The 22,768-nt window shown below is 41.8% G+C and overlaps 1 protein-coding gene across 2 annotated transcripts; it reads left to right on the plus strand.

Annotated features, from left to right (window-relative positions):
• Positions 1–2,848: 2,848 nt before the first annotated feature.
• Positions 2,849–21,088, plus strand: XRCC2 (X-ray repair cross complementing 2). Of its 2 annotated transcripts, XR_005827763.1 has the most exons (4): positions 2,849–2,935; positions 7,449–7,530; positions 13,281–16,811; positions 17,385–21,088. XR_005827763.1 is itself a non-coding variant. In XM_040593326.1 (3 exons), exons 1-3 carry the CDS (start codon positions 2,897–2,899, stop codon positions 13,994–13,996), a joined length of 837 nt encoding a protein of 278 aa, XP_040449260.1. In that variant the 5' UTR covers positions 2,849–2,896; the 3' UTR covers positions 13,997–21,088. The 2 variants fall into 2 exon arrangements, 1 of the variants encoding a protein (XP_040449260.1); XM_040593326.1 differs by having other exon boundaries at positions 13,281–21,088.
• Positions 21,089–22,768: the final 1,680 nt, after the last annotated feature.

Here is a 22,768-nt window from a genome sequence, read left to right on the forward strand (position 1 = left end):
GTGCAGTGGAAAATACAGAATCTCAGTGTAGAAAATGTTCAAAATCAAGACTGGAAAGGAGGAATTTTCTCCACAATACACATTTCATAAAGATGGAGATGCACACCCCTAGAGTCTGATCTTTCTGCTATTAGAAAAGTCATTGCTCTCGCTGCTGAATTGCTACATGAACAGTGCCTGTGGCTTGAGGGGCACCCTCAGGCTCCCCACATGCCAAACAAAGGAAGACTAATTTTCTGCCTGTAGAAACAGGAGTGCTGGGGCATACAGTCCCTGGATACTATGAGCTACTTATAGCTATACTGCATTAAGGAGGACTCTGCATTAAGGAGGTTTCTGCTATTTAAGAAGGAAGGGTAAGGAATGGGTAGGATCCTTTACTCCTGGATCACACAGTATCACTCAGAAATGCTACAGAGAAATATGAAAGAATGCAGACAGAATTTAAAAACAGAAAAAAAACCCAAACCAAACCCAAACCGCACAACCACCACAAACCTAAAAAACAGAGGGTAAAATCCTGGCTCTGCTGAAGCCAATGGTGAAGAGTTTTCCTACTTACCTGTGTTACTGTTTTTCTCCAAAGGAACAAGGATGCAGAGCTTTACTTTGCCGGCAGAAAACCAAGAATATTATGAATGGATGAGAAATACATAAACAGCTTCGAGAAAATATTACAATATCATATTTGGTAAGATGCCAGCAATGCTGACTGCTGAAGTGCAGAGGGCAGGGGTTTAGATAGACAGAAATCTAAATAAGTCTGGTTTGGGGTTAAAGTTTGAAGTGTGCATCATCACTAAAATCTAGCTTTTGATCTGCAAAGAAAAGAGATGATAGTACAGACAAATAAATGAAAAGAGCAGAAATGTGAGTCTGTATTAAAGCAGAATGCTGTCAAATAAGTATCAATTTTTTAACTTCATAATGCCAGCCACACTGTATGGAACAAATGAAAGCAAAGGCAACATATGAGAGGCAGTTACGGTAATCCACCTATCAAGGTGACCAGTGTATTTGATTTACACATTTCTGTTATGTAGTAAACATGTCAAGCGATTAAATATCCTTTTTTTTTTTTTTTTTTTTCTACTGCTCAGGTGAATTCAGTGTTTTTAGCTTCTTGCTTTTGAATCTTTGTTGCTTGATCTCCACTGAACTGTGATACTTCATCTTGCATTAGATTGTAATACCAAAACTGTGTTCACCCATGCAGTAGAAGAGCTCCCATAGGACCCTACTGGGATACAGGCAGTGGTGAGTGATGAGGTAGGAGTGGGTTTCAGTCAACTGGCATTTATGTGTGCTGTATATTTTATGTCTCTGAATTCAAGTAGCAATCACTTCTTAAAAATGAGTGCGATGGCTTTAATTAGAGGAGAACAGCAACAAAGAACCTATAATTTTTTAAAAATATATCATGTGGTTGATACAGTGAGTAGTGTCTTTGTCATAAGTCACAGCAAGTCCACTCTACTCGTGTTAGGTTCAACCAGCTTCAAGGGCAATCACTTCTAATTAACAAGTCTTTTGAACTCTTCCAGGGAACGTGGCCCAGACCTCTAAGGTGCTGTAACAGACAGGCAGCTCTTAAGGTCGTCTATGCCTTATGGTGACTTGTTCCAAAATGCAAGGCAGCAAGTCCCTTCAACAAAAATAAACCAGCAGTATTGTAGTTGCATTTTTGTGCCATGCCCCCTCCCCTGCAGCCATCCAAGTCTTTTTCCCCAGAGAACCATCTTCCATGCTCTTGATAATTTTGCAGGTGTGTCCATACTACTATGCTACTATCCATACTACACAGCTACTACAGCTGTGCAAAGAGACCATGTCCTTTCTGTAGTTTAATGAGCAGTGATAGGACACTAAAAGTAGTGGTTCGACCGGGTGGGATCTGGCTGGCCTTGCGGAGGCCAGCAGCAGCCACCTACAACCTGGAGTTAAGTGTCAGGTGGCAACAACAGGGTGTTTTCAATCGGAGCTGCTTATTTTGGGCTGAAAGAGGGTTGAAAGAGTAAACAAAGCCACCGCCTTGCACCTGAGGTTAGATTTTTCTGATTTGTGGTGCATTCAGGACCAAGCTAGCAAAAACTCTTTTTATATAAACATGATTTCTTTGAAGAAACAAAGAACTCCACCACCTGTTTCTCCTCCTAACTGTAAGAACATGAAGTATTGCCAACAACCTTGCTAAACCCAAAGAGATGGTATCATGACTGCTCTTTCATACGCAGATAATCGGGAGTAGCTACTTTTACCTCAGTGTTTTTAAAAATTCAGCTTATGGAAATGGCCCTGCCACTGGCCACCTCTTGCCCTGCAGCATCACACACCACGTGGGCCCAGCTCGCTCAAGGCCACCTAGAGTCAAATATTCCGTTCCCCTTTGAGTCTGAGCCATAATGGATAGCTGGCTTTTGCAAAGAGCAGTTTCGCAGGCGTCAAGACTTTAACCGTGGCCACACGGATGAGCTTGCCCTGAGTCACATCTACCCCCAGCGTCACGGATGAGCATCCCTTGAGTCACGCCAAGTCAGCTGCCTGCCCCGGGGGGAGGGGGGGAAAATCTCATAAACCTATACAAAGACAGGTTCTTTAAAATAAATAAACACACACCCACTTCGCGACAGTGAGCGGTCCCTCGGGAATCCCAAGCTGCGCTGGGCCGGCGGGCGCGACACGAGCCCGAGGCGGGACTCGAACCGGGGAACCCACAGCACGGGGCCGCCACCCCGCCCTCCCGGGGCCCGAAGGACGCACGCGCAGAGCCGCCGGCCGGCCGGCCGAGCGGGGGCGCTGGGGGGCGCGGGGGACGCCCGAGGCAGCGCGTCTGCGCAGTAGCGCCGCCGGCCTGGAGTAGGAGCTGCGCCCTGCTCCCCCCGCCCCCAGCCGCGCCATGGCTGACGCGTTTCGGCGGGCGGAGTCGGGCACTCAGGTGAGGCGCTGCTCCCCCCCCCCCCCCCCCCCCCCCCATCCCCCGCCGGGTTCCCCTCAGCCGCGGGCCGCCGGGCACCGCCTTCCCGTGGCGGGCCGGGGAGGCTGAGGCGAGGCCGCAGCCCGGGGAAGGGGAAGCGCCGGGCGCTCCCCTCCGCCCGCCCCCGGTCGTGCTCCCTTCCCCCACCCTCTCGGGGCGGGCGGAGGGGAGCGCCCGGCGACCGCGGAGCCTCCCGAGGGACCGTGTGTGAGGGAAGGGGGGCCGCGCCGCAGCGCCGCGCCCTCCCGCCTCCGCCGCCCTTCCCCCGCCCGCCTGCCGCCTCCCCGGCGTGAGGGGGAGCGGGGCCGGGGCCGGGAGCCCCGCGGGGCGCCTCTCACTGAGGCGGGTTGCGGGGGCGGTGGGAGGCCCCCGGGTGTGCAACCGCGCCTGAAACACTGGGGCTTTGCTGGCGGGTTTGCAGCGGTGGCTGGCGGCGGGCTGGGGAGGGGAGCGGGGGTCTCCGGGCCGCCTTGGGGCCTGCGGAGGGAGGGGGGGGGCTGTGCAGGTGTGCCCGTAATTCCTTTATAAACGTGTTTCCCCCCTCCTCCCAACGCTGGAGTGGATGCGGTAAGGAAGAAGAGCTGAGGGAGGTTTGGTTAAAATCAACAGTATGGAGGGTGGAATTGCTTTCCTGTTCTTTGGGGAAAATGGGTTTGAGTTTTGGGATTTTGTTGGGTGCTTCCCCCCCCCCCCCCTTTCTGCTGGATGGTTCGTTTACTAGTGACTTCCCCTTGCAATCAGCAAGTTAATTACTTGGAAATTTGTGTGTTACTCTAGCAGAATATGCTGAACAGTGCACATAAAAGCATAGAAACATGATAATCAGTATTTATTTCCTGTTAAAGCACCCTGTTTTTTCAGTGGGGACTTGAGTTCTTAAGCCCTTTTGATGCTGGAGAAAAAAATAGTAGCAGCTGTCTGCTATCAGAGAATATACACAAATTAAGGACATGAGTTGTGTTCTGTGTTCAAGTGGGTAACGGCGTTTATTTGCTCACATGAGCTGTGCCAAGAGGGAATGCACATGGCAGCAACTACCTGTGATGGAATGGATAACCGAACCTCATTGAGGGGGGAATTGATAACTGATGGGTTAAGAAAGGTTAACAAATGAGTACATCATGCAGAAGAAATGTTAAAAGCCCTTTAAACAGAAAATACTTCATTTAAAACAATACTTCCTCAAATAGCCTCATACATAAGATCACATTTTACTGAGAGTTACACTGAGACCGCAGTCTTGTACTCTTTATTATTGAATGTAATTAATACAACAAATTAGAACTTCTTGCAAAACACCCTTGGTATATCACAATAAAATAAATGATAAATTGCTTGCATATGTCTTTGTGCCCAAAGTTTACAGAGTGGTTATAGTGGTTGAAAATTAAATTTTGTCTCGTACTCGAGATAGGTTTGTATGTGTAAATAGCCTGTAGGTTAGCTCACAGCTTCTAACAGAGCTGGAGTATTTAATTTGAATTTCTTTAACATTTTAATGAAGTAATATCTCATTCCTGACAAGACCTACATGTATACTTACATTTATGCATAGCTTCATTGAAACCAATATAGTATAAGCATACAATGTACTAGTCAGTGGGACTGTCTGTATGCATATTTCTTTATTATAAAAGACATAGTTGAAATATTTGAGGCCCATCAGCCTTGTCATTAATGAAATTCAGTGCAACTGTTGCCTAACTCTTGCAGTATAGCTTGTTTTCTACACGTAACTGCACATATGTGCAGTTTCTTGCATAATTACACTTTTGAAGAACATCTAAGAGTGAAGGCCTACCACTAGCAGGTTGCTAAAAGGTGGTATTTTGTGTAAAAGAAAATAAAAAGAACATTATGAAAGAAGAAATGAGCATCTGCAGTTAAATTATAGAATCTGAAGTATAGTATACCTGATTTGAAATTGGTTTGGCTTCTTTTTTTCCCCAAGGTCTTCCCACTCAAAGGCTCTCTTCAGCAGTGCTGTGCTGCTGTGTTCTGTATGGTGTCCATGACAAAGCTTGGGACACCTGATGTCCATTCATATTACCCTTTAAATGCTGTGGATTCTCTCCCTCTCATTAGAGAAGAAAATGTGAGAAGGCAAAATGGAAATGCCTCCCCTGGAACAGAGCCAAGTTGGCTTTTGCCGATTTGGAAAAACTCGTGTTGTCCCTGTCTTTAATACTGCAGAGGAGGTGAGGGATGCCTGTGTAGTGTGTCATCTCAGCTTTGCTTCCATCACTTGTGCTGTAGTGTGGACAAACCTTTGTTAGATTCGAAGGAAAATTGTTAGCTCTTTCTGCCAGGAACCCCGTTGCTCCCAGCGTGACACTAATGAGGCAAGTGCCTTTGGAGATTCTGCTTCAGAACTCGGAAGTAAATACAAGTTTGATAAAAACACAGGTGTGCTATCAGCAGCGAATTACCATAAATTACCTACATGAGCAGTGCTCAGAGTAAGCACCTGTAGTTATTTAAAATGAATATATAAACTTGTCGTTTAAATAACTGCAGATTTGTATTTAAACGATAGCGATCAATCTATCGTGTATTTCCAGTGCTGTAGCAGTAAGCTTAGAGGTGATAGTCTAAGAAGAGATGGGGGACATAATTTCCACAAGAAATAAACTACAGAGGATGTACTCATTAATGTACAAATAAATTTGGGAGCAGGAGGCTGCGGAAATGTGTTTATACCAGCACTAGTTGTGACTCCTGGTCCCAGCAGCGCCCATAACCGAGCCCCCACGATTGCTGAGTGGCAGAGCAGTGCTTCCTTTTCTACGAAACAAGGAGCATCAGAAAGCAGCAGCCTGTGGTGGTTTTCCTGTTTCTCTCAACTTCCACTGCCAGGCGAGGGGATGAGGGATTCCCAGTCCTCCTCTGAGGTGGGTATAGCTTCTCCTCACTGGGGGCCAGGGCCAGGCGCAGGCAGTTGCTTGCACAGGCAGGCTGCGTGCATAGGGTCTGCAATGGCCCTTCTGGTAGTTGCAAGCTCCTGGTTTGTGCGCCCCACGATCCTTTCCTGTATTCTTGTGTGCCTATGTCCATCTGGATTTTTGCTTTGTCCAGGTCACAGAACCCTGCTAGTTCCCAGAATATTCAAGAGTTCACTGTCTTGAGTGTGGTCTGTGCTGCACAAATGCATTAAATGTAATGGGAGGATCCACAGATCCAGAGCAAGGTCAAAGTGTTTTTATGGCCCTTCGGTGGACATGTCAGAAAATTCTCCTGAATACGTGTGAACACACAAACACATTGACATTTTATTAATGGAAGGGAATGTTAAAATGTTAGTGAAAACGTCATACTTGGGTTCCTGTCGCGACCACTTGAAGTAAATTCAGGGCCATTTAATGGAGTTTTACTCTGCTATTAAAGGCAAACACACTCACGCACAACTGTTTAAACAACTTTTAAGACAATTCAGCACAGATGTTGCTCGTTGATGCAGCAGGGAGGAAAGCAAGATAAGTGAGTGTGTAAAGGTGTGTGCTTGCTGTTTGCTTGGTGACTGCCTTTAAGGAGGATAGGATAAAACAGAATGGGATTTGTTTCATTTAAATCTTTAAATAACAGCTGTGTGTCTTGGAGAATGAAATACCTGGCACCAGGGTACCTGCTGTGGCAATGCTCTGAGCATCCTGCTCGTGTCCTTTCCTCTGTGTGTTAATACGTGTAGGGAATAACAGTTCTGGCATTGGGCGAAATGTTCATTCTTGGTTTATGGATGTATGCCAGAACTACAAATAACACAAGTTATGTGAATACCTGTCTACTTGCTATGCAAATACCTGTCAATTTAAGAAATTGTCCATGAACTTTGGACTAATTTGTTTTACAATGGACTTGCTTTACAAATTCAAGCTTACTTTAGAAAGGTTCTTGCACAGCCACTGGTGGCTAATTACTTTTCATCATCTTTAATCCATACTCTGTTTGAACAAGTAACTATGATGATACGGGATTGTAGTCCAGAAGAGTCCTGTATAACTTTTCAGATAAAATGTACATGGTTTTACTTACACTCAGAGGAACTGACTCAGGAGACTAATGATGGGTAATGTTTCACCTCTCAACCAGTAGTTTGTTGTGGGCATGATGGTTATTACAAATTGTCTTCTTTCCCTTTGTTCTGTCAAATGGCAGTGCTGCTGTAAACCAGAGGTGATCCCTCTTGCTAGTGTACCTGTGCAGCTTTTTCTTTTTGGTTTTTTTTTTTAGCTTTATTTCCCCTAATGTATATCTACCCGTTGTTACCATTGAATGTGTTTGTAAAGATGGAACCTACTGTTGCTGTAGTCCAGACTATAGCTTTCCAGATGTATTTATGAAAACATTTTCAAAATCAGACTAATATTTTGATAAGGCTGTCATGGAAAACTCTCAGTTCTTAGAATCCTTTAAATTTGATTCACAAGGTCCATTATTTTGGATTAACAATATATCTCTTTTGTCTTGTCTTTAAAAGCTACTTGCACGACTTGAGGGTAGAGGTTCTCTGAAGAATCTCGAACCTTACCTGTTTGCCGAGGAAGGATCTCCTGTTCATGGTAAAAATGTGTCTTTACCCCGTTTATGGAAAAATGTTCATGTAAAATTATTCTCATAGCAGTATGGCAGAGATAAGCATACAAGTAGATCTTTTTGCCCTGAATTCAGAATTTTAATTGTTGATGTAGTTTTATGCAAACTAGATAAAATGAAATAATGCAGTCACCATTCCAAACATTATTAAATGGACTTTAAAATGTACTTAATGCGTATCAAAGCACAAGTGTAGGTGAGTAAATACCAACCATGTTGGTCTGTTTCTAGTAGTTTTTCAGAAGTTTGTTCTAGATTCTGTCATTTAACCTCTTCATTTTTTCATTTTTTTAATCTGTGGTCTAAAAAAAACACCCCAAAGTCATAACTGCAGAAATTTGCAAGCAACTTGAGGTTCAATAAATAGCAAAGACTTCAGTGATATGGACTGGTTTAGATCATTTAGAAAAAGGGCATGAGCAAAGAGGATTTTTCAATAAAGCCAAGTCATCAAACCATTCATTGGCCTGAAAAATCCCAATTATACTTAGGTGGCACTTTGGAAACAGTTCCATTATGAACATAAGTACTAATCAGCTGAATGAGTGTGCAGTGATGTTGGGATTGAAATGGCTTATGTAGACCTTTAGTGAACAAGTAAGAATTTCAAACTGGAGAGATCGTGCTACCTCCTAATGACACCAGTACAACAACTTTAAGGTAGATTCTTCTAGCAGGTATTTCTAAGATCAAGACTGCATGCTCTAATGAAAGAAATTACTGAGCTAAACAGAAATTATCACACTTAGTAATCCCTTGATTATTCAGGAAGTCGGACGGGTTTACCAGATCATATGTAATTTTATGGATTTCAAAATGGAAGAGAGTGCTCTGATTACGCAAAGCTAGAAATACATAGTAAAAAGGCCATATAAATAGTGAACTGTAAGGATCAACTGCAAGGTACTATAGTTGAATGTATGTATGAATAAATGGATTTCATATGAAAAGTATGTGGCTGCAGTGGTTATCAACATACTTGTCTGCAGTTTGAATTCCCACAAATTATAGAAGGTTCAGAAGAAACAGCAGAAAAAGCAATAAAAAGAATCAGGATAATTGGATAAGAGATGATGCTTAGTCTATAAATGCAGTCACTGTGAGACTATTCATGTATTATTTTGCAGCACTTGAGAATACGTTAGGGGTTTAGCAATATCTGATTCCTGCCCCAGAAAAATTCAAATACAATATAACGGATAAAGGGCAGAGAAATACTGGTAAGCCAGTGCAAATGGGGCAGAGATTATTTAAATACACCCTCTAATTCTGAACTGCTGTGTTACCCAAAAGAATAAAGAACCAGTAGTGAAATTGGTATATACTTCACAAGTCTCCTGAATTCCTAACAGTTTTTTTTTAAGAGATGTACTTTTGTTTTTAAGAAATGCAGCAACAGAAAACGCTGGTCTTTCAGTCTGTTGCTTGGGGTTTTTTAAAATGAAATTTACACACAAGAAACAAATGTTTGAGACTAAACTGGCCATGTTCTGATAGACAGACTGTAAGAAGCCTTCCTGAGGGTCAATAATTGCCCTTGCTGTCACAGTCCATGGTGTTACATAACTCCATCATCAATTTATCAGCTTTGATCTTAAAGCTATGTAGGTTGTTCATGTCTGCCCAAAGACTGTTCCAGAGCCTCACTTCTAAGATGGCTGTAAACCTTCTAAATTCATCACTGGTTTCTCTGTGTCAACACGGTCTTTGAGTTTCTGAAGCACTTTATTTTTCTTCTGCTTTTAACAAATGGCATCAGTTATCCATATTGGTCGTACTTTTTGGCTGACATTAATGAAGCCGCCTAACATTAGAACAGATCTTCAGCTATATATATGTAAATGAACTTCACCTTTTATTACATTTTTGCTTTGTCTTCTAATACAACAGTCTTAACTGAGTCCATGTGTTATTTTGATGTGTGTTCTCATTACTCAGTCTTAAACCTGTGTTGAAGACCTACCTTTCCATTTGTCATGAACTTGACTTTGAGTAGGTCACTGTGGAATACTGTAATGTATTGCCCAGGAAGTCTGTATGGAACAGCTTTTAGTCCAAAATGCTGTGATTAAAGCAATGCAAAGACCTAAATTATTGTTTTTCCTGATGCTATTTGAAATAAATAACATAATATATATGAAGTTTCAAAAAACTATCCAAAGGTTACATTGTAGTTAAGTGTTCTTAACATGTATGTCAGGAACAGCTAATACAGGTAATGCTGTGATATTCTAGTTACTGCTTTTAATTATGATGGACTTGCATATTTAGGAACAAATAAGCATATTAATTACGTACCATTTAAGCTCTTCTGGAATGGAGCAAAAGTGATAGGAGCTTTAAATAATCTTCCACTACTGCCAGTCATATTTCTCCTGTGCCATTGGTATGAAGGTGTGTGTGTCAATATAAAGCTCTGATGTTCAGCAATAGTATGACACCCAGGATTCCCTTGGAATAAATATTAGGCCTTTCTACTTCACTTATTCATGGTACAAATATTAGTGACAGCTTCTGAACAGTATCGTAAATCACTAGTCCAGTAACTTCAAGGTATCTGACGATGTGAAACCTGCAGAGTTATTGCTGAGTATTCTCATAGCCTGTTTGTAACTGCAGTGTCAGAAAATAAGTGTAACCAATGTTTGCTAGTGTAAATGGTTACAGACAAAACTTGAAAGCTCTTCTCATTCAAAAGATAACGCTGAATTGGTGACTAGGACTGAGTACAGTGTTTCAGTTAAAATATATTAGTGTTATATGAATATTTACACTTAGGCAACATCATTTAGTTCATCCTGTGTGCCACTGAATAGCAGTGGACTGTTGTACTCTTTAGTTTGCCCTTAGTCTGCCAGCTCAATCTACCATGGCCAAGCAGTGTGTTGGTTGACTGCTTAAAACGTACTTCTTGAATTTCAGTGCTGCTTTTCATGTGAAATTATTCTCCTTATCCATCTTGATCTGTTAAATTTTTGCACTTAAGTCTTTATTAACCCAGTTACTTCGTTTTCTACACATTTTGCCAAGCTAATGGAACTTCGTTTACTGATATGTTTAACGTTGGGCAATTCTAATAGGAAAATTTCCCATTATCTTTCTTCCATGTTAAAGTGTCTGCTCCAACTCTGCCTCTCAGACTGTTTTCATCCTGTGATAGTGTCTTTTTACTAATCCTCCTTTCAAAGTTATTTTGACATTAATGAAGATGCCAGTACTGACAACTAAGTTTCTTCCATGACCTATTGTGAGAGTGTCAGAGGCTTCTTGCAAACATTGCTGGCCACAGTTCCTCCTCTGCTGTGTCATGGTTTGTCCTCTCTGATCCAGGAGGATGAATTTTCCTTCTTATCTTACTGTAACAGCCTGGTTGCTAATTTAATGAAACCCTACATTTATAGATGCTGCTATAAATGGCTTCTGTCTTGCATCCGTTCTTCTTGTGGGCAGCCTTTTTGATAATCATGAAGGCACAGAAATCCCCAATTTTCTTGGGGTTTTCTTACAGTCTAAACTGTTAACTCTTTTCAGATGAACAAGTAATGTTGAAAAAGCTTTGAAGGGTGCTTAGCTGTCTTGCTGTTAAAGTTTATAAACCACGACCACAAAACCTCCTAAGAATGATTTTTCATTCAACTTAGAGTTTTTGCTTAAATAAATCTGTTAGTTCTGCCAATAGAAGCTCATCCAATGCTGTTCTGTAACACATGGGCATCCTGACAGAACATCTTCAAATGGATGAAGTCAAGCATTTATTTCACAGAATAACTCTTTTTAATTATTGCCAAACAGTAACTCGGATTTGCCCATTGCTGCTTCTGAGTGGCCATATAGAGTTGATGTTTTTTTGTGAAACAAGTCCTATTTTGCTGTAAAGGTAGGTGAAGTAATCTGTATTGCATATTGGCCCGATTCAGTTATTGGTCTGGATTTGGAAATGCCAATTAGGGTGGCAGAAGTCCTGTGCCAAAGGCAGCAGCAGACAGAAGCTACACTTTGTTCCTTAACAAGAGGTGCCTTGCACTATTGTTCTAACATATCTAAGTAGACAAAATATGAGGGAATGACCTACCCAACACATTTAGGAGGAGTTCTTCCAAGCTGATGTCTTATCCTAGCAGGGTGCAGTTAACGTCACTGGCACAGTCTGTGACAGCAGAGCAGCTGCTGGCTGCAAGTGGCAGAGTTGAATGAACATTGCAACCTCTGAACAGGAAGAGAAAAGGAAGATTTATGTCATACAAAGTGTAGTCATCTTTCTTCTCAAAAGCGGGGAGAGCCATTCAGAACAGATAAGGCTTTGGGAGACAATCAAGCTTTTTAATAAATTTCAAAGTATCAGAAATTCCTAACAGCGGAATTGCAGTTGTGGAGCAGCAGGAATTTCATTATGGAGGGGCAGGCAGTCTGAGTGTCACTGAAATGGATAGAATTGTCACATCAGGTGTAAATTGCTTTGAAGTAAGAGCTTAGTTTCTTCCCCACCACCCGCTGCTCCTCATCCCAAGCTGCATCTTGACATTATACGCACTTATGAACAAGGACATCCTCTGGAAGTTGAGTAATGACTTGAAAAACCCTGTTAACTCAGGCAGGCACAAACATGTTTAAGTAAAGTTGCAATTAATTCTCTACTCTTGCATCCCCCTTATGAAAAGCTGTTATGCCATTTGCACTTGCCAAGACCATAAAAATCTCTCACCTTCCTGCAGTTACAGTTGTGTGATTCTCCTTACTTCATGCCTTTACCCTTCTGCCTAAAACACAAAATATCATAAATAATCCATTTTCTAAAATCAAAGATTTATAAAGAGTGACTAATAAATTAACTTTTTTTAGAGTCTTCCTCTGATAAGAGACATCAGGCAACTTCAGAAAAGACTTTAGAGTATCTCTTATTCACGTCCAGCAAAAGAACTGGTTTCCTAGTGAAGCACAATGCTTTTTTTAATTAACATTCTAGATTTATGTTATATGTATTTACTTGATCCACATGGATCAGCCATTAGGCTGAGTCCGTTTGCGAACAGAGATCTTTTGCTTCATACAGTAGAATCATTGCCTGGAGTTGAAGGAATCTGTGAGTCCCCCTTGTAAAAAGAAGCAGTTTCATATTGTGATCACCACAGAAGAATATAAGTGCTAAATAAATAGACTGGCGTTCTCCTTACTGGTCATGGGTTCCTGTTGGTATCTTGTGACATGCAGATACTGAACCGGCATACAGCAGACATGAAATGCTGAAGACAGTCTGTGCTATAAAAATAGATGTGCCAGCATGATTTGGACCTGTAATATGTCAACCTTTTTTGTTTTGCTTGTCCTCTACTTTTTTATTTATTCCTTAATTTTGTGTGTATAGTGTTAGCAGGTGATTTCTTAGCCACTTTTGTGTAGCTGCTTTCTTTTTTTCAGCCTTCATCTACCTGTGAAGATATAGATGAAATCCAGTTGCCAGCCTTTTACTGATGTCTATGTCCTAGATGCTGTTGGCAGGAGTTCGTTTCAACCTTTGTTCCCAGTTGCTTTTCTTCACTTTAGAGGCCTGCCTTGACAACTGAAATTTCTCTTGGTAGATGCTAACCAGGATTTAAACAATTTAATGCATATCTGACTTTCTAAAATGTTTTCCGATTAGTGGAATAGTGAGTATTGATTCAGAAAACTGAGCAAAAAATGCTCTTGCCTGACAACTTGCTGCTTTGTTTTTGAACAGGAGATATCATTGAATTCCATGGTCCAGAAGGAACAGGAAAAACGGAAATGCTTTATCACCTAATAGTCCGCTGCATCATTCCAAAATCAGGAGGAGGACTGGAAGTAGAAGTCATGTTCATTGATACAGACTACCATTTTGATATGCTTCGTCTAGTTACCATTCTTGAGAACAGATTGGCACAAAGGACAGAAGAAATGATAAAGCAATGCCTGGGAAGGCTTTTTCTTGTGAACTGCAGTAGTAGCACTCAGTTACTCCTCACTCTCTACTCTTTAGAAAACATGTTTTGCACTCACCCTTCTCTCTGCCTTTTGATTTTAGATAGCATATCTGCTTTCTATTGGATAGACAGAAGCAACGGAGGGGAGAGTGTTAACTTGCAGGAGATGAATCTGAAGAAATGTGCTAACTTTCTTGAAAAGCTTGTGAGAGAGCATCACTTAGCCCTCTTTGCAACAACACAGACGCTTATGCAGAAATCTACAAGCTCTGCAGAAAGCTTTTTTCCTTTAAAACTTCAACATGAAACTGATGCAGACTATAGACCGTATCTTTGCAAATCATGGCAACAAATGGTAACCCACAGGATATTTTTCTCTAGGCAATGTAATTGTGGCAACAACAAAAGTTTTACAGTCGTTTCTTGCCACCTCAAAAGAAACCATGTAGTAAAACGTTCATTTAGTGTTACAGAATGTGGAGTGCAGTTTTAACTTCAGTTTGTTTTTTTAAATGTGTAGTGAATCCTGATGCTTAAGGCCTGATGAGGTCTAAGTAATTTTTAGTACCTTTTAAACTGGTTGTTCTGAGTGATTAAGAATTTTTGTCACCATTTTCTTAAAATTTAGTGAAAGAAATGGTAGAATTCTTTAATTACTGTAGATGTTCAGTTCAAACTAGTGAGGCATGTTGAAATTACTTGTTTTTGCTTAATGCATTAAGAGATTAAATCAAGAAAATTATAACCAAAGACATTTTAAACTCCTAGTATTCTTCAGTAATCTAACCAATGTAGTATGTGGCCAAATGCATTGACTTCATTTCTGGGTCTCCCTGTTTTACACTCCTCTTCCAAGCTACAGAAATAGGAGCCTTGTCCATGGGGGAGGCTGCAGAAAGGCAAGGGTTTGCTCTTTATACGGTGGGCTTGGTTTATTCCCAGTAGCCCAGGGCGTATGAAATGCATTCACGACTTTGCCTGAAGAAGAGCTGTCATTTTCACGGCCTGTTAAATAGTGGTAATCCTGACCACGCTTCTCCAAGCTTGCAGCCTCTCTGCTTATGTTAGCATGTGCTTGGAGGAGCAAGGATTGCAGGTGTTTTGACCCTTGCAAACATGGGTTTGAAGAATCTATAGTTATTGCAGAAATGGAGACCTGATTTCCATAACTGAAGGAAAACTAAAGACCCAGCTCTGGGTACCTGTGAGTTTGTGCTGCATGCAGCAAAACAATTTAGTCTTTGGAAATAATGAAGTGTGGGTTATGGGTTGTTTTGGGTGTGGGGGGTTGTTTTTTGCTGGGTTTTTCTTTTAGATGTATGCAGAGACTTTTTTTTTTTTCTTTGCCCTCCCTCATTATTCCTTCCCACTTCTTTCCCTTCCCCCACTCTCTCTAAGAAATCCAGGAATGCCATGCCTCTGGTCTTTACCAGTATGTATTTGCCACATGTAGAACATTTGTGTGCAGGATTTGGCATGCAACATGTTGCAATTCTGGCAAGGAAGATTCAGAACTTATGGGAAATGCCCTACAGTTCTGGCAAAGAATACCATATTATTTTTTAACCTAGAGTGCTCTTTGAAAGCTTCAAAGTGCTTTACAAGAAAGAAAATTGCACACAGTACATTATTTAATACAAAAACTTACATTAGCTTACAAATTTAAATTACTCAAACAAGGGGAAAATATTTCTCACAGCAATATTCGTTCAGTCATGTTGCACAGCACGTTTTATAATTTAGATTGAACAGATTATTAACAAAAATGCATATTAAGAAGAGGTATCTAGCACAGTATCTTTTTGAGGAAGATGCCTGAAAAACTATTGAGAGACACTTGCCTTTTAATTTTGCAACTTCTGAAGCCAGCTTTTCCAAGCCGCATGTATATATGGATTCCCAGTTGTGTACAGTTCAAAAGGCATACCCAGACTTCTGTATATAGAACTAGAAGCGTGGATCTATGCTGTTGTTTATAGACTTGGGCACCTCTGTGATTTGGCTGGATTTTTGCAAAGACAATGTGTGTCCTACCTCAGACACCAGAGAGTAGAAGTATTCTTTCTGTGGGTGAAGTTCTTTTTTTCCCCCTCTTATTTTAAACCTTCCATCTGATCACTTCTTCGTGCTGTCAGTTCTTTCACTGTGACACATGAGCGAACATTGCCTTTTCAACATCTCCACAGAGGTGATGATTTTATAGACTGTCATTTCATTTGTGCTTTTTCTTCCATCACCACCATTATTTATTTTATTTCAGAACTTGCGTAAGTACACAAATACATGAAAAACATACAACTTAACCCCTCAGCCTAGACTGGACCCAAGTTAGACGGTTTAACATGAGTAGCCGCTTACGTGGAATTATTATAAAGGGCACACTTGAATTTTTTTGTAAAAAGGAACTGGGAAGATTGAAGTAGAACTACAGAACTTTTAAATGTGAAAATTATAGGACTACATGATTTCTACTACAAAAAACCCCAACAATCCCCTTTTCTGCTGGAGAATACAGCTCCACTGAAGATTAACTGCTTCATAAAATCATACTTGCTAAAAAATATGTTTGAGAAAAAAACAATGGAAATGTTCCGGCATTCCTGTCTGGAAAAAAGCTTTTATATTATTCACAATGTAGTTTATATTTTGCATTGTACTATAAAAGAAATGCCTAAATTGAAATGAAGCCAAAGTTCTAATTGATCAAAAAGAGCACCTCAGGAAATTTTGAATTTTCCCAGTTTTATTTTTATTTTGAATGAAGACAGATTTTTTTAATTCTCTGGTAATTGTAATATTCATGCTCTGCACATTTGTTTTAGATGTGTAACAAGCCTAGCTTTCAGAGATGCTGAGCATCTGCATATCCCTGTAAATTTGTAGGAGGGATAGGCAGCATGCAATCTGGGAGTGCACTGACCTTATCCTCTGCCAAAATTACGCTGTTTGGAAAAATAAACCTTTAGGATACAAGTCTTAAGAAAGATGCAGTGATAAAGAACCTGGGAAGCAGCGATTTTGCTTGTATCCTAATGAATCATGGGTATTAAAAATTATTTTTACCATTTTTTAATGGAGAATTTTCTCCATTAAAACTATGTAGAAACTGTAGTTAGTGGAGAATGCAGTTTGTCCTCAGGAATCAGGAACAGTATATTAAATGTAGTATTATCTTTAGTATATAATATTAAATCCACATTCTCCTCTTTCACCTAGACCTAAGTTACCGCCCAGTCTCCAGCCCACTGTCTAACCTGGCACGACCTTGCTGCTGCAGCTCGCTTTCCCAGGGAGGAAGTGCGTTTTGGGTTAGTAGATCTGTGCTGCTGGAAATCAGCCCTGCAAACGTTAAGTGCCACCGCATATCATTAAGTAGGAGGATAGAATGCATATATTCCTGAACTCTAATTTATCCAGGTATTTCTTAGAAATGAAAATCCTTTCATGTCAGTGTCATTGTTCTTCAGCTCCGTGTTGTATTATTAAGGCTTTTGTAGGCATAGGAACTTTTTACATTCCTTAGAATTTTTGTTTGTTGCTTCATATGCAACATTGAATTAAAGCAGCAAGCTTGAAATAAAGAGGAACTAGTTCACTCTTTCTTCCCCATCCTTTTGATAATGAGAGTGCTTTTTAGCAAAACCAAATAAGGGTATTTTGCAGGTTTTATGTTTATTTTAAAATAAACTGGTATTTCTATGGACACCTGGAAAAAAAATATGATTTTTATATTCAGCAAAAAGTTCTTTGTATTCCTAGATGTTTCTGTAGAGCAAATGAAATACAAATAACAGTTTGCTTGGTTTAACTTCGTACTTGCGCATAGAATTCAAGTTTTCTTTTTCTTACGTAACTGATTCCAGCCACTTAATTTCCCATAGTGTTTGGAAACGGCAGAAGATAAAGGTTCTCGTGTGGAAAGCACACCTGCAGTTGTATTTTTACTGGAGACTAATGCAGAAAGGCAAAAGACAATACTATTTTGATGGCTGCTGGACATAAGGCTCGGACCATGTCCTGTAGAGGAACATGACATCTGAGTTATTTTCTGTGGCTGCAGTAATAATTGTCTCTTGAACCTCTTTATTCAGATATATTTTGGATAATGCATATATAGTACCGGGTGACATCATTTTGCAATCAGCAAGCCTTAAGCCTTAATACCCGCCTCAGGAGAAAGCCATGCCACGCCACCGAGCTTCAACTTGTGTAGGAAGTTGCAGTGAACACCTGTGTAAAAGCTGCAGACATGTTTAATGTTTCCAAGAACTATATAGTAGCATAGGACCCATGTATTTTCTAAAGAAGGGGAATCACTGGAAGAGCTTGGAAGACTTTGGCAGTGGAAAAAACTTTCAGACAGGGAAAGGAGTATCAGTACAATACATCAGTGTGATCTGCTGGATAGGAAACTGATGCCCTGCAACAGTCTCTGAAATGAAAGGTCTGGCCATCCCTGTGCGTGAAAGACGACAGCAGAATGCCACTGAGCTGTGAATAACATGTAGTACAACAAAAAGGATTCTTGAACTGTTAACTAGCATGTCTAGCATGGTAATGCTTTCAAATACGAAGTTGGCCATAGTTGATCTGCAGGTTCTTCCCACCAAGGGCTGAAACTGGTGATGGATTCCACTATGTAGATGCTGTACCACTTATTTATAATGAAGATATAAACCTCTGCTTCTCTGGACTCAGGAGGAATTAAATGTAAAAACAGACTTCCTTTTTTTATGGTTTTCTTTTTTTTCCCTTCAGCTCTAGGCACCTTCCCAACAGTCAGCACACAGCTCCAAAAGCACTCTCACAGCTTTCTGTGTCAGGGCCATGCTTTACTGGAAGTGGATAGTTTTCTCCTTTGCCGAGAGTTTATGCATACATTCTTTATTACCAGTGCAGACTGGGATACCCGAATATAGAAGATTGAACCCATGTGACACATCAGTGTAACTGGTAAATAGCTTTGGAGATTTCACTCTATTTGCAATCAGGAGTAATGTCACATTAGAGTAGATGATTTTGAAGAAACATAGCAGTGACTTTCCTGGGGACAAGTTTGGCACTGCTTTCCCACACTGCCTTGCATCCTGCCCCAACCAACTGGTTGGTGTACCTGTGTGGGCCTTGGTGCTCAAGGAGAGCAGTGACAAGATGTCACCGCCTTGCCAAATGCTGGTGAACAGCCATGTTCTGCATCTTGGCACTCGTACTGCAGGAGTTGGCACGATCACTATAGTTTTTAATTTAAACCATTTGCCAGGCTTCTTTCTCGTATATCTGGCTGGGCCTATGCTAAAGACCTCCTAGCCCTGGGGGGAGATAGGAAAGAGGAGGAGGAGAGGATTTTTAGGCCATTGCTACAAAAAGAGGCCAAGCAAGGCCATGAGGTCCCTGGCAGTGGCCCGCAGACATCTAGGCCTCGAAGATGGCTTGGTGAAGGTTAAGGAATAGACTCTACATCTTCCTTACCAACTGTCCATATTGTGAAAGGGTGAATAAATAGGATTTTTGACTTAGAATATCTGCATACTCTCATACTTTATCATACTGCTAAGAAAGAAGATCGTGCTACATGGGAAGTGCTGTCTCTGAAGTGCATCTCAAAAGCTCTGTTCAGGCTCCATCACTGACAGTTCTGTCTCCAGCCCAGCATGCCCATGGACTCTCAGCCTCTTCCTCTGCAATGTGAACAGCAGTGCTGCAGAGATCACTGAACATCATCACATTTGCCTGCACTGGACGTGAGTGAGACCGTGCACATTGGTATACGGTGCTGAGCAGCGTCATCTGGGGCAGGCTTGAACCACGCTTTCCAACTGAACATCCAGCATGATGACACTGGTCTGAAAATGCAATAGCAAGTCCACACCCCTTGAACGGCCAGACCTCCAACTGCAAACCCACCCTCCGGACTCTGTCAGCACTCCAGTAGTACCATCGCTGAGCCCCCAGCTGACCCTCAGCCTCTTGTGCTGTGTGTTCACCTTGTTCATTGGAGAATCCTTTTTTACAGGAGTGCACAACTTCCAAGTATTACCCTACAGTCAGGTAACAAATCTACGCTGTATTTGGACCATGCAATTAATGGGTTTAGAAAAATGGTGTATGTTAGTGGAGATCTTGTCAAAGCAGGTTGGTTTCTGCTCAGTAAATTCTCAGAGTTAGAATTCTTGTAACTAATTTTTTAAAAGTTAAACAATTCTCAGTAAAATAGCAGAGTGTTTTTCTGATCTGGTAAAGAATGATTGTAGAAGTAAACAAGGCACCACATGGAGCCCCACAATTCACAAGACACAAGTAAGATTAGTCCCAGAGAGACCCACGACTTGCTATAAAACAGCATAAGCAGAACCAAATGCCCCACCCCCACCCCACCCATCTTCCTAGGGAATATAAAATGAGAAGTTTAGGTACAGAAATTACTCTGGTGTGTCCCCAACATTATAAGGTCAGGAGAACCTTCACACTTTTCCTAAACCCATTAATTGCACAGTTTTGCAATTGCATACGCCTTCAGTGTTTTGGCTTGTGGATAGGGCCATGCTCTCCAATGAATGTATTTGCTGTAGCAGTGCAAGTGTGATGACATCTCCTAACTGGACTTCAGCTGGTTCCCTCCACAGTTAACCTGAAGGCTCATCACCTGCTGCCCCGCTGATGTGAAATGCAATGCAGTGGAGGAACAATCCAGCTTGTCCCGAGCGCCTGAGACCACCCCTGAAATGATGGAGTTTTCTTCTACTCCAGGCTCAACATGCGTGGAAGGGCAGCTGGGAGTCTCCACGGTAGAAGAGCTATGCCACAGGAGGCTCAGGGGTATAAAACTGTGAAGAGTATTTTATAAAAACTGTCTAATGCAAAGCTGAATAATGAATAAGAGGTTATTAATTTCTCGTCCAGCAAGGCTATCAACTCACACAGCGAAACCATCCAGAAGCTGGGTGTTAGCTGCTGCCAAGGCTGAGTAGGGAAGTGAGAGGGGAAGGGGTAGAGACAAGGGGAGGCCGTTTGGGGAACTCCTCGACGCTTTGCTAAAGCATGAGGAAAAGGAAAGCCATAGGCTCATCAAAAGCTGGCAGGGCTCTGTTTTACTTAAGAGGCTGTAAAAAAATTCCCACAACGGCAAGGAATGGCTTAACTGGAAACAGCAAACAGACTCTGAAATGGTCAAAAGGTTGCAGGAGCAGCCAGTGGCCACCATGAAGAGGAAAACCTGGCTGGAGAGGACATACCACCAGAGCTGCTGTTCTGCTTCCCAGAACTCTTCTGAGATGTCCTTGAGCATGGCCACTCAGAGCTTCTGTCACAGCTCCTTCCACCTGGAGATGGGACACAGTTCAACCCATTTTGGCAAGTGGGAAGCTGGTGGGAGGCCACCCTGTCCCTGCAGCCGCTGAGCAGTCTGGCCCCACGGTGGGGAGCTTTTGCTTACAAGGTCATCGCTGAACTTCCCCTCATCCTTTTTGTTGTAGTGCTTTAACTTTGTGTTTCTGAAGTGAAGCTACTGTCACTGATTGCACTTTGGTTATCATATACATGCGTGGCACTTTTTCTGACAATAAAGGCACATTTCTGTGAAATTCTACAAGTGCTTGTATTTTCACCCATCAGAAAAAAATGATGCTATTAAATAAAATCTATGAATACACTGAGCAAATGATACAGACCAATTGCATAGGCAGTGGCGTTACAGAAGCCAGGCTGACTAGCCCATGCAGTTAAAGGAAAGGGCTCACCATTTTTAAAATCCATGGAGGCTTTCAAAATATGATTGTTCTGCAATCCCGTTCACAACAAACCTTGCAGGCTGACGCGACAACCCTTCCCACTGATTGATACGGCCTGCACAAGCACTCTGAGCACATGAAGGCTGAAGCCCCTGGCTGAAGAGAATACCTTAAACACCCCTGTGTGGTGGTGCCTTTCTCCCCCTTCCCTAGGCCGCTCTACAACCTCAGGAGTTCCCATTAGGCCTCGGCATTTTGAGTAATGAGTTGGACAATTAAGCAGCCCTTGATCGCACCAGCAGCTCTTGCATGGCTAAGGTGGGTAATGGCACTGTCTGTACCAGGAACTCCTGCTGACTGGTCAAAGTAGGGAACAAGAATGGAGACAATCTGTTATTCCCTGACAGCCCTGGAACATTCCTGCCCCGGGTCGTAGCCCGAGTGGAACGGTACCATTGTTACGGGAATTTTGAAAAATTACCGGCTCAGGTTATGGCCAGGATGGAAATTTACACATGACTCAAGCCAATCATCTCATAACCTTATGAGCAGTGGTCCTAAGCGAGACCTTTCGAGGTTTCCTGGACAGCAGTGGGCTGCGCCCAGCATCTCCCTCGGAGTCGGACACGCTCACAGCTCACAAACTCCCAAGTTTGTGATACTGGGGGACTGTCATTGAAAGCTGGTGACAGGGCCTGGGCCAATACCCCTTCTCCTTCAGGCTTAACCCTTTGCCCGCTGAGAAGTGCCTTACTGAAGTTGAGGGGAGCTTTCTAACAGGTATACCTTTGTACATTAGTGTGTATCCCTCTAGATATCTTTTGTGCTTGTATGTGTATGTGTGTGAATTTATTTAGATACCTCATAGTAAGTATAGTATATTACAATCGCAAATCCATAGTTGAACCACTTCTGTAATATAAGTAAATCCTATTGACTCGCTATGTAGATGTTAAAAATAATCATAGATTAAGTGCTGCTAAAATCCTATGATCAACCTTAAGCTGTGAATAAACCTTAGATGTCCTTCAGATATAAACTGTTGTCCAGGTCTGAGACTAAGATTGGACCTAGCCATACCTAAGTTTTACTAAGAGTTTAGAAGGCAAGGGGGTCTACTCTGAACCTTATGACTCAACGGTAGGATTCCCCTACCTCTTTATATTCCTTCAGATCTACACCTCGTTGTCCAAGTCTGAGACTTAAGATTAGATCTAGCCACTCCTAAGTGTTGTTAAGAGTTTAGAAGGCAAAGGGGTCTGTTCTGAACCTCAGACTCAAAGGGAGGGTCTCACTTACTCTCTTGTCTTACTCTTTATATCTTTTGTTTTAGACATAATTGTTGACCAAGTCTGAGAGTAAGACTGGATCTAGCTGCACCTAACTCTATCAAAAGTGTTTAGAAAGTAAGAGGGTCCACTCTAAACCTCATAACTCAACGGAAGGATTTACATCTTTGATCCCTATGTAACCCATTTTGAATCAATTATCACTCAATTTTAATTTGATTTTCTTTGTGTGTTCTATCCATATAATAA

Source organism: Falco naumanni, chromosome 4 (genome assembly GCF_017639655.2).
Source record: "Falco naumanni isolate bFalNau1 chromosome 4, bFalNau1.pat, whole genome shotgun sequence".
In the NCBI taxonomy this organism is placed as follows: domain Eukaryota; kingdom Metazoa; phylum Chordata; class Aves; order Falconiformes; family Falconidae; genus Falco; species Falco naumanni.